We start from the raw sequence: 12,049 nt of genomic DNA on the forward strand, positions 1-12,049 counted from the left end.
TGGATTCGAGTGTTGTATGGGTCAGTTTTGCTACATCCTGTGATTGAAGGACAGGACAGTACAGGCAGGATAGGACTGGACAGGACAGGGACAAGGTGATGTAATTAACTATATGTGCACCACAGATCCTAACAGACCTGATCCTAGTCCATAGGCTAGCTAGCAAGAGCTAGTGGAATCTCTGTTACTATCATATGAATTAACTGCTTCCAGTTATGCAAACAACTAACCATGAAGCAGCTCTGTGATTTAAAAAAAAAAAAAGAATGAGCCGTTTTTGTGCGGCACGGCGGAGTAACTGGTTAAAGCATTGGGCTCACAGTTCTGAGGACCAGGGTTCAAGTCTCAGCCCAGTTTGTGTGGCGTTTGCATGTTCTCCCCATGTTTGCGTGGTTTTTCTCTGGGCACTCCGGTTTCCTCCCACATCCCAAAAACATGCATTAATTGGGGACTCTGAATTGCTCCAAGGTATGATTGTGACTGTTGTTTTGGATAGGCCTCAGCACTCTAGCGACCCTTGTGAGAATAAGCAGCTCAGAAAATGGATAGATGGAGAGCTGTTTCTGGTCCAGCAGCTAATTGAGCATATGTTGACCATGAAGCAGCTATAGAAAGAAAAGAGCTGTTTGTTGACACCACTGTTTTTAAACACCCCCCCCCCCAAAAAAAAAAAACACCCCAGACATCCTTCCTTACCCGACGCTGAGTAATGCCTTAAAATGTCGAGTGACTCAACTTTTAAGGAGGGAAGTAAAACATTTTTGACAGACATGAAGGATGGAAAACACAAGAGGAACTGTGAAGTTAAGCGCTAACTAAAGAGAAATTACAAGTAAGATCGCTCAGTGCCACGCTGACCTTTGTGACCTGGTGATGTAAGAGAAAGAACGGCTAATCTTTTTTCTCCACACACACAAAATGACTTTATATCTATAGCAAGGAAATGAAACAAACTTGGACTTTGCACCCCTGGCTGCCGAAGCGATTAGCAGCCGGTAGGCCGAAGTATGTTCTTTGTAATGACGGTGGGAAATGTCTGTATCTCTTCTCTTCAAATTAAAGAACCAAGAGGAAAAGGGGGAAAAAAAGGGAGGAAAAAAACAGAGTGGGAGGAGGAGGAGGGGAAAACTAATCCAGAGACTGCTCTATTTTGCATTCTTGCAGTCCCAGGGTAACGCTGGACAAGAGGCCCAGGAATCTGTCCTCATTCAAATCAGATGTGAGGCTTTAGACCTGTGGGTTGATGCTACATAGCTATATTTAGGTCAACGAGGTTTTACATAGGTTTTGATGTTTTCCCAATCTTGTTCCGCGGAAGATACCGAGGGATGGGGATGCTATTATCGCAGATGTGTTGCAATGCAAATGTTTCACGTCATTTCTTTCATCGTGACTAAAACCATCTGTCATTTTTTGGAAGTCGTAAAAAAGTGCCGACTTTGCAATGCGCGGACGAGGTCATCGGTGTAAGTCAGCAGAAGCTTCTCAAAAACAACAAGAAAGCAGAAATGGGTGACTTTCCTCATTGAACAGCATACTTGGGGCGACAAATCTAATGCTTGAATTATTTTAAGGTATCCTTCTGAGAAAAATGAACATGTTCGATTACTGGAAAATTTGTACAAGAAAATTTTATATGGGTGAAATGTTTGATTGCTTGATTGTGAAGAGCAAAACTCAGAAATCTCTTAATGAACATAACTTTGGGGGCTGTGTTACTGGCTGAGGAATTCAGAGGGGATCCAAAATTGTACACTTGGGAATGTATTTGATGATCCTTAGCTGTGTCCAGATGTCAAGGAACAATGCCTTTGGAGGCACCTTGAAACAACATCAATCCGTGCTAAATGGAATGGTCTAACTTTACCAGGAACTGTCCATTCCTGGTAACAAGACCCTTCAAGTTACATCATGATGCAAGGTGACTGTAATGTGAATTGTAGTACTTTGTTTACTGTACTACAATGGACCTTTCCGACCTGTCAATCACTCGTACAATAATAGCCAATCAGATAGCCGTGTTGTCTTAACCCCTGGCTTGACACGCCGCTCTCGCCATATTGTCCCACAAGCAATGCAGGTTGTCAGTAGCGCGCGCTTGGAAAAGTTAATGTTACGAAGAAAATGGTCCTCATATGCGCTTGGGGAATGTGCAATTTTGATAAAAGATATCCTTACAAGGGGCCCGGTTGATTCATTTTCCAAAGCCTAAAACACAGTTGACGAAGTGTCTACGATGGATTAAGGCTTGCAGAAGAGCGCACGTACAACTAAATGTGAACAATATCAACAAACACAAGGCTGTTGTTTGTATGTTCGAAGGTAAGTGACGGAGAAGTATCTTCTCTGAGTTTAATTGAATTATTATCAGTGCTTTATACATTGCAGGAGAACAAGTTTCACTTCGTTAGTGTATCACTGACCTGCTGAATGAAGAGTGTAATGTTTCATGCCGAAGAGTTGGGTTAGGGATACGTAAATGTGCGATGTCATGCTAGAGAAATGTCTATTTGCATCACATCAGGCTTTTAAGACAGAGGACTGGGTTCGATTACGAGCCAAGTCAAATGAATACACCGACTCACTTATAAAGACTACAATGATATTACCCGTGAGCTTTCCAAGGAAAAAGTACTCACCCTGCTTTACATGCGCAGTACGATTCCGCTATTTTATCCTGTTGGATTTCAATATGAAGTTTGTGAGGCGCTTTTGCATCGATCGCCAACGTTTCTCTGCAACTTTGACATTACATCCTGCTCCGTCCAAAATTTTTATTCCGTGTTCATATCCTTGCGTGAAATAGTTGAGACCTCTCTCGAACTCTCTTGGACAAGTCTGACGCATTTGGCAAAAAACATACCCCAATATTATCTGGAATCCGCGATAGAGAATCGACTTCAAACATGTTCCGTTCGATCGCCATTTTGGAAGCTTGTGGGACATGGCAAAGGGGGAGGAGCTTAAGATCGCCATCAGAAAGGTCCATTTCCCTGTGATGTTTTAATATTAACGTTGGCTCACAAAGTTACAGACAGTCTGGGGCCATGTGATGATGTACTCACTCTTACATCGCAGCCGTGCAACGTTGTCGGGATTGTTGTAAACCGAGGACCACTTATTTTTTTAATTTTGCTTGCAAATGCTCCTTTCGTTGTCAGGTACTTTGTCTTGTGGACTACCACAACCAACGAGACAGGAATGGTACTTTATCGACTACAACTTACAACTGTTTTAATTGACAACCAAACTCTCAAAGTTTGAAACAATCATAATCGGATGTATTCTGCTCCCTTTCTCTAGTTTGCATTAATCTACCGATTACCGTCTGAGGTTGACAAAGGTCTGCACTCTTCTGAATAGACTTCCATCTACGTTGTCATGGTTTGATGAATGTACACTACTTGGCAGCAGAGACAGGAGAAAATGACAGAGACCACATTCCTGGACTTAAATGAGGTCAACATCTGTGTTGTCGTGCATTATGTTCTTAAATATTTTTGCAGAAAGCATGAGAAAATGTGTTATTTGCCACAAAGGGTAGAAAAAACTGTCAGTCACAGAGACCATTGGCATTCAGACTGCAATTGTATTTAGCAAACGGAGCTCAGTCCACTATAGAAACAGTGCCTCCAGGTTTGGCAAACGTCAGGATTTTTCATGCCAACAGTGTCTCCCTCCTCCCATGCTGCAGGGAACCAACAAGCTAACTCCTGTTTGTTGTGTTTGTAGTGTATTTTCAAGTGACTCACTTCAGACTCTGTCAGTACCAAGGGTATAAAAAAAAAAATTCTCAATGTGGGTATCAGTTTTCCCCTCACACTGACTTTGCAATTCCGTAAGTGTAAACAGATGAAGCGCTTGGTTCGGGGTCGCAGAGTTCGTGAGTGTTGCCTTTAAATTGTTTCACAGGCGAATAATGCAGCCTACGGGCCAGACGGTGCTCACATCGGTACCATTCATTTCTCTTAGGTTGAGTTAAAAGACTAAATTCTCATCATCATTTTCCTGACTCCTAGATTGAACAAGAATTGGGGCTGACTGATTGTTCCAAGCAATTTTAGTCCCAGGTCACCGTGACAGTTACATTGCTCAACATGTATGAGCATACATTTACAGATTTCTTGGGCAACTTTACGTTTCGTTATTTTCGACGGCATACACGATCGCCCCCAAAAATGAAAATGCAACAATGAATTTCAGAGCCTGGCGGTTGACTTTTTATAAGCTTACACACTCCCTATTCCCCCATTCTCTTGTCCATTCTATCCCTCTGTCTGTTCCCCAAAACCCTGTTATGTCCAGGTGCATTTTCGATTAATGTCAGCTATTAAAAACTACAAAAGTTAGCAGAGGGAGCCTTTCAAACTCCTGTTGCACAGCAAAACTGTTCCAGTGCAAAAGGCATACAGATTCACCATTCCGCATGGCCGTGCATCTGAACAGGATAGGTCACGAAAAAAATATGTAAGATTACGTACTCATCAATTCAAATCATTCCAAAAACTTGATACCTGAGCCTCTATAGATCCCACTAAAAGCTAAGCATTTCAAATCCATGTGACTTGTGACACTAAAAGCTTCAGATTTCAATAAACCACATGTAAAATTACAGTATTGTAGGGTCTGAAAATATCTGACCCTAGTGTCACACTTTTTATCACTTGAGCTTTGGGTTAACAGTCATATCTTATGATTTTATTGCACAGAGTGCAGCTGGACATGCTGCGAGCTGTTGATTGGATGACATTGAATAATGTGTCAAGAGGGGGAGAAAGCAAAGTGTCATTTAACAAATATGGTTGATGACAAAGGAGAAAGAAATGTAGTTTTTCTCTTCCTGCTCACCTTATAACGCAGATGTGACAGAGCAAACTAAATTGGACCGCAAGATCAGATCTCACATTTAAAAAAAAAAACAACAACAAAAAAAATGAAAAAACGAAAATTCATTTCCTGACCTTTCTGCACATGGATGATGTCAGGAAAGTTGGCCAGATGTCCTCTGTAGAGATCCAGCAGATCAGAAATAGGATCCAGGTCCTGGCGTGGCTGATCTGCGAAATAATCCCCGATGGCCTCGTAGGCATCACCAGTATAAGAAATGGCCTTGTTCAGACCTACCGAGTAGGCCTGCTGGTCCAGCTCGAACGCCTGTGAGAGAAGTTTGAAGGACTGTCCGACTTTGTGGTACTCCTTCTTGAATCCCGACATCTGCTTGCGTGCAAAGTCATTGATGGTGGTGTTTACAACCACGATGTTCTCGTCCATCCGTTTCGTGAAGGACTTAAAGCCTTCGATCTTGCTCTCCACTTCCTGAAGGTCAAGTGGGACGGCGGGTGTGCTTAACGGGGGGAAGAGACATTTTTTAGGAATGATGCCGTATTCTTGCAAACATCTTTGAGAGGGAAACGTTGCAGCTTTATTTGAAAACACATGACATCATCATCACAAACATGCTGAGCTCTCTCACATCTGCCTCACCCCGTGATAAAAGCGTCGATTCGGCACATTTACTCAAGGAAAACAAATAAAATAACCTTGCTTAAGGGCAACAACCATCCACTGAAACTTGACACAAGTACTGTTAGTAACTTGAATATCTGTCACATAATGACCATGACAAAATACAACACTGCAAGTGTACATTTGAAGACAGTATCAGCAAGAAGCTGTTGTGAATGATCAAAAATAACTTGGAACGAAGTTGGCAAGGCAAGCGTACTTTGTCAAATCAACAACTCGCTCTTCATACCTGATGGTGAGAAAGAAATTAGCCCCAACCAGCTCATCCCTCTCTGCCTTCCTCTTGCCCTGTTTCCAGGCCTTTTCGTCCGCCCCGCACGTGAGGAAATGTTGGAAGACGTCACAGCGGGCCAGCACAGGGTGGCTTGTCATGTGGTTCATCCACCAAATGAGGCCTTTCCGTCGCTTGGAGATGAAGTCCTCCTCGAAGCGGCCAGTGGCCTGCTTCTCCGGCAGATGCGGCACCGAGATGACCGGGAAACGCTCCACCAGCCGAGCGTACAGCCAATCGAAGTGTTTGTACCTGAAGGGGATGAGGAAATGAATAAATGCATAATAAACGGCATTCAGACCATGTGCTTATCTGAATTTGGTGGATCAGCCACGTACGTGTACACATTGACTCATGGTGGCAGTTGTGTGGTGACTCCCAACCTCACTAACATGAGTTTGAATGTGGTTGCTCAATCCTGAACACAGGCACATCCCCCATTTATAAGAGGCCTTGTGCAACTACGTTATCACAGTTATTTATTTTTATTTTCCCTCCATCAAATATTCAAATTTTTAGATTGAGTTGTACAGTTGGAGGTCCTGTGGTCCCTGATGGTGATATATACATAGGGAGTCTGGCATGACACCAATCAAAATTGTCAAAGTGGCGTTATGCAAACAACCTTACACTGAAGACCACAAATACAAAAGGAAATCATCCTGAACTTCCGGAAATGCAGCGTCGACCCGGTTCCACTGTTCATCAATGGCGAGGTGCATAACTGTGCCTTGATGTTTTATCTATTGTTTTTTTTTACCCAAGATGTTGTTCGATTTTTATTCTGTTATTTTGCACCTTGCACCTTGTGGAGAAGCACTCGTCATTTCATTGTATGCACAGCATATAATGACATTAAAGGCTTTTGTTTGATTGATTGAAACTGCTTTTCTTCTCCTCCAAATATAAAAAAAACTAGTCTCATTTTGTACAGTACATCACAAAAAATGGTATTTGAACAAGTGATGTGTCGACTTTATACACGCTGCAACTTCCAGTCACTTGTGCTAGTCGTTTGAAAGTGTTGACTGTGTTAAAAGAAATCCATAGATAATAATTATACTGCGTTTTTTTTAAGTGTATGAATAATTGGGGAAATAGCTGCCCTATTCTTGTCTTGAGCACCTTCCTCCCAAAATGTCTGTGCACGCGTCTGATGTGGCTGACTATACTTATTGTCTTTATTTAACCCAATAGTTTTTAATGCTGGGGGGAGGTGAAAGTAATCTGTGAAAACACATGTAAGCATACATAGAACAACACGTGCACTCACACATTAGTAAACCTGAGGCAATATTCAATCCCAGACTCCCTTGACTGTGAGGCAGACTTGCTAACTAGACATTTCCATTGTTTAATTTCAGATCCATTGTGGCGGTGGATTAAAAAAAAAGTACTCTCTGTCATTGTCTAAAGCCTGTACGTTTGGACCAAACTGTGTACACTGTTCACTAAAAATGTACTCGACTTGACTTGGAATTTGTGATTTTCTAACATTTCGCAAATGACACAGATATTGTGGAATGTTTTTGATGATGTCATCCACGTATGCAGTTCCACCAAAATTTATTGGGAACATCTGTTGATGCAGCCCGACAATAACAAAAAAGCCTGGTTGCTATATGAATAAAGTTCATTCAAAGCAGATGAAAACACATTCGTGTGAAAAATGTCTTAGCTTTGCTATTATTTTTTTTCCCCACAGCAGTACTTTTGAACATAATAAGACCATAAACAGTGGGACATAAAGTTACAGATATGGCATGAAGCAAATAACTATTAACATCTTTCATTCAATTCACTATTACATTCACACCATCACTGAGCAAGAACTGGACCCATCTTGGCTGCAGTGAAGTCAGGGAAATGTACTGCTACACAACCAGTAACAGACTAAAAAATGTTTTTTTGGGGGAAAAAAAACTAAAGACAAAGAAACAATGAGAAAAGGCAACTGAGGAAATCCAGAGGAAGCCCGCTATTCCTGAGGCCAAAAGGCCATACTTGGCTCTGGTTTAGCCATTTGCTGAGAACAACAGTGGGAAGAGGCCACAAGCCACAGAACCATCACCGGTTCACCCGGGAGTAGAAGAAAAAAGGAGAGTTTCATACCTGCGGTTGACTTGAACATTAGTGTGCGTGGGGGTCAGGCCGTAGGACATGTAGCTCTTCATGCCTTTGAACTTGGTCTGCTTGGTTGGGTCGTCAATGGTGCACGTGAAGGGGTAGGGGTCGTCCTGCCACTCGGGCCCGTGCTTGCCCGTCACCACGCAGATCCTGTCCCCGTCTTTGACGAAAGCGGCCGCCTCCCCAAGGAGGAAGGCCTCCCCTCCAGATTTGACGAAAGTGGAGAACCTGTTCAGGTTCCTCCCCACGGTGGCCGAGCTCTTGGCCTGAGGTTGCATGGAGCTGCTGCGCCGGGCCGGCAGGGAGGTGGTCACCGGGTACAGAGAAGGGGGCGAGGTACCCAGACCCCGTGGGGCTTCAGTGGCCGGGGAGCCGTCATCCCAGTCGTCGTCCCAGTCGTCATCGCTGCCCTGGCTGGTGTGGAAGCTGCCCCCGCCGCTGCCGACGCTGCCCGCCTCGGGTCCTCGCTGAGAATAGGTGGTGTGGGTCGGGGTGACAACTTTGGGAGAGGACAAACCGTTGTTGTTCTTGGAGGTTTTGTTGTCCCTGATGATCTCCACGTAGGAGGCCGGGATGAGACCGACGTCCCCTCTGCTGTTCTTCCCCTCCAACCAGCCCTCCAGCTCCTCCTCGCTGAACAGGCTCACCAGCTCGTTCTCACTAATGGAGATCTCCCCTGGGTTCTCCGAGTGGAAGTCGTACAACACCCTGGCCTTCAGCGCCATTCTCGCACCAAGATTACAGTACAACACTTCTCTCTCTCTCTCTCTCTCTCTCTCTCTCTCTTCGGCTGCTCAACAACACATTCCCGACATAAAGATCTTTGGGGAAAACTCGACTCGAGTTCGTGACGTAGACCGCCAAACTTTTCTGTCCGTTTAATCCGTGCGTGAAACGGAAGAAAAAACAAGGAAAGCAGACCAGGAACCCTATCAGATATCCAACAGCAACCTCCTCCCCTCTCTGGTAACTCTCGTTTCAACAATCATTCGCTTTCCACGTACAACTTCATCCGTAAAAAAAAAAAAAAAACTAATAGACATCCGACGGACTTTTTTTTAAAAAGAAGCTTGACAGACCTGCGGTGGCTGCACAGCAGCTTTTATTCACCGTGCGACTCCTGATTTTTTGTTTTAAAGCTCCCTCTCGTCTTTCGCTCCTTTCCCCCCTTCCACTCTTCGAGATGCTTGTAAAGTTAAAGACGCGAAGTCCCAACACGTCGAAGCATTGGTAGGGGCGGAGCCTGCTACAAGTTTGGACCAGCTACAGAACTAACGGAGGCGGAGACACATTACATCAGCAGCATACCCATCTATCTATCTATCTATCTATCTATCTATCTATCTATCTATCTATCTATCTATCTATCTATCTATCTATCTATCTATCTATCTATCTATCTATCTATCTATCTATCTATCTATCTATCTATCTATCTATCTATCTATCTATCTATCTATCTATCTATCTATCTATCTATCTATCTATCTATCTATCACATATATACTTAAAATGGGTACATGGTTATACGCACTGCGTTGTAGAATAGCGTAATGTGAAGTATTTTACAGGAAGACATGTTGCATATGTAATGACAAAGTTAGGACGCTAGAGGCCAGTGTCACATAACGCTTTTTAAAGTGAGCATCACAGTTGGAGTTGATGTTTGCGTTCTCCGGGTGTCAGTGGACTGTGTTCGACTGACGTCACACACCTTCCGGTGGTCCCCATTTTGGTGGGGTGAATTCGAGTAAGCAAACCGTAACTAAGCATGAATCATTTCAGAAAGGCGTATGAATGGGGGCGCACTGCTATGTTATCGGTCGCTCAAATGAAAGTGGGCGTTGTAAAGCGTCTTTCTTTCGACGGCCAGCTGTGATCAAGAACCAGTGCGAGAAAACAGAGCAGTTAGCAACCAAACGGCGACAACTGTGGGTGTCCCGTATCAGCAGAGCCGATTTAGCAGCCAAGCACAATACTCTTGTGTGAATGCGAAGCATGTCTCCAAAATCTGTATTTTCGGATTTATTATAATAAATTTGCAAAAATGAGTTAGCGCACTGCTAGCTCCCTACTAAAAATTTTCTATGGAAATTCTACAGAAATCTATAGAATTCTATAGAATTTGTACAGAACAACTTGTTCTACAGAACTTTGGCTGTGATTTTCTATAGAATTTCCACAGAACAATATCATTTCTATAGAAATTCTATAGGACTTGGGTCCTAAAGTTCTATAGTTCTTTAGGAATTCTTTGGAAATGTTCTATAGAATTTTTTTTAGCAGGGCTGTCTCGTGAGTTGAGCTAAAAATGTGGCCATGGAAGTGGAGAAAAAAGTGGCGGCTCCACTTGTGACTAGTCCGGGTTGAACCTCTCTCTCACTCCTTCTCAGTAACAAAAACCAAAATAATAATAATCAACATAATTTAATACAAGGCTGACTGTAATCATGCCGTACATATTTAAATTGCATTGTGTGGTACACAGCGTGGAAACACAGGTTGCTTACAATGGATACCGCCGCATGACAAACCCAGCCATTGATGAATTGGTTGTAGGCCTCCAGACCCTTGTAATTCTTTAGTAGGTCCACGGTATAAGCGCGTGTTGAGAAGAGGAGATAGTTGACGATGTCTGGATAGGTTACCGACGCCCACATTTGTGTGCTCCATTTGTGAGTCTCCAAGGCATATGGGTCAATAGTGTCGATCAAAGCACGCTTCTTTTCGTAACGGTTTCTTGAAGCAACATCTCATGAGCCCCGATAACTTTACAAAGTCTTTTTAGCCATCATGCATCACTTTTAACAGTCGTACGAACATTTGTGTAACTCAGGTCTGTATGCAAAAGCCATGGAGTGAACAGTGCGTCAGTAGAGTGAAACCATCCAACGTGGCCAGGTGATGTAGTCACGTGGTCGAAAACAGTCTACAGAGTCACGTAATTGATTGTTTTACAAAATAACACATTTTGAAATGTGAAATGGATGGAATCCCTCCCAGAAGTATCGACGGGCAACCATTCACCTCCACATTTTTGACCATTCACTTACAAATGACACCTTTTGGAATTTGGGACAACAATAGATTCACTTCTGTACAGCGGTATTAACACCAATTTTTCAAAAGCTTGGTTTATCGAAACTACAACACAAAATAAAAGCCACAGCTAATTGTTTAATTGTCAAAACTCGAAATGAATAAAATCACTTTCTGTTCCTCCTTGGAACCGGTTGTGCGATGAGCTCAGAGCCAAGGGAATTTGCAATCTCATTCAATCTACAGAAGCACACTCGCGGCCGCCCTCTGTGGTTCATCGTGTACTGATTCGGATTTTAAAGGATATATTAAATTTTTTTCAAGATCTACAAATTTTACCAACTCCATCAATTGCCTTTCTGACAGTTATAGTCAATGTAAATGTTACAGAACTCATAAATGGTGGAAATTTTTTTCAAATGATTGGAAGTATCTTGATCTCATTTTTGATACATATGGCAAAAACCTGGCATAGGGGTGTGTTGACTTTTTATATCCACTTTGCTTCCAAGATCACCTCTACCCTTTTGTTGTACATAAATGCAGCCGAGCAAGGGCATTGTGTGTGCAGTCCTGTGAACACAACATTAGTGGGAGCATCTATCTATCTATCTATCTATATCTATCTATCTATCTATCTATCTATATCTATCTATCTATCTATCTATCTATCTATCTATCTATCTATCTATCTATCTATCTATCTATCTATCTATCTATCTATCTATCTATCTATCTATCTATCTATCTATCTATCTATCTATCTATCTATCTATCTATCTATCTATCTATCTATCTATCTATCTATCTATCTATTTGATACAAATAAACCACCGCACCTGAGGAAAAACAACCAATCAGGGGAAAAAAATGCACGACTTGTAAAGTGTTGGTCATTTGTCACACACTCATGTGCACACTAATCATACCCCTTTGGCCTTGTACCCCCCCCCTCAAAAAAAAAAAAAAGGAAACCTCAAACCTTTTATAGTACGCTTACGAATATGGTGCTTTTTGGGAATAACGGGGACAAACCAGCACAAGGCTGCGGGGGTGTGCCCATGATGAGTGTCCCCACGAACCTTT

At 42.7% G+C, this 12,049-nt stretch overlaps 1 protein-coding gene across 3 annotated transcripts in view; it reads right to left on the reverse strand.

Moving 5' to 3' along the window:
* The window catches only part of LOC133490901 (sorting nexin-18-like), a 20,737-nt gene extending 11,548 nt beyond the window's left edge, over nt 1-9,189 (reverse strand). Inside the window, exons 1-4 of one of the 3 annotated variants that reach the window (XM_061801586.1) lie at nt 7,910-9,189; nt 5,756-6,049; nt 5,125-5,344; nt 4,962-5,057 (exon numbers count right to left, since the gene is read on the reverse strand). In XM_061801586.1, coding sequence (XP_061657570.1) covers nt 4,962-5,057; nt 5,125-5,344; nt 5,756-6,049; nt 7,910-8,649 — 1,350 coding nt within the window. In that variant the 5' untranslated portion in view covers nt 8,650-9,189. Of the gene's footprint in view, nt 1-4,961; nt 5,345-5,755; nt 6,050-7,909 lie in introns of all 3 variants that reach the window. The other 2 variants (XM_061801585.1, XM_061801584.1) reach the window with 2 other exon arrangements.
* Nucleotides 9,190-12,049: the final 2,860 nt, after the last annotated feature.

This window comes from Syngnathoides biaculeatus, chromosome 17 (genome assembly GCF_019802595.1).
Source record: "Syngnathoides biaculeatus isolate LvHL_M chromosome 17, ASM1980259v1, whole genome shotgun sequence".
NCBI classification, from domain to species: Eukaryota; Metazoa; Chordata; class Actinopteri; order Syngnathiformes; family Syngnathidae; genus Syngnathoides; species Syngnathoides biaculeatus.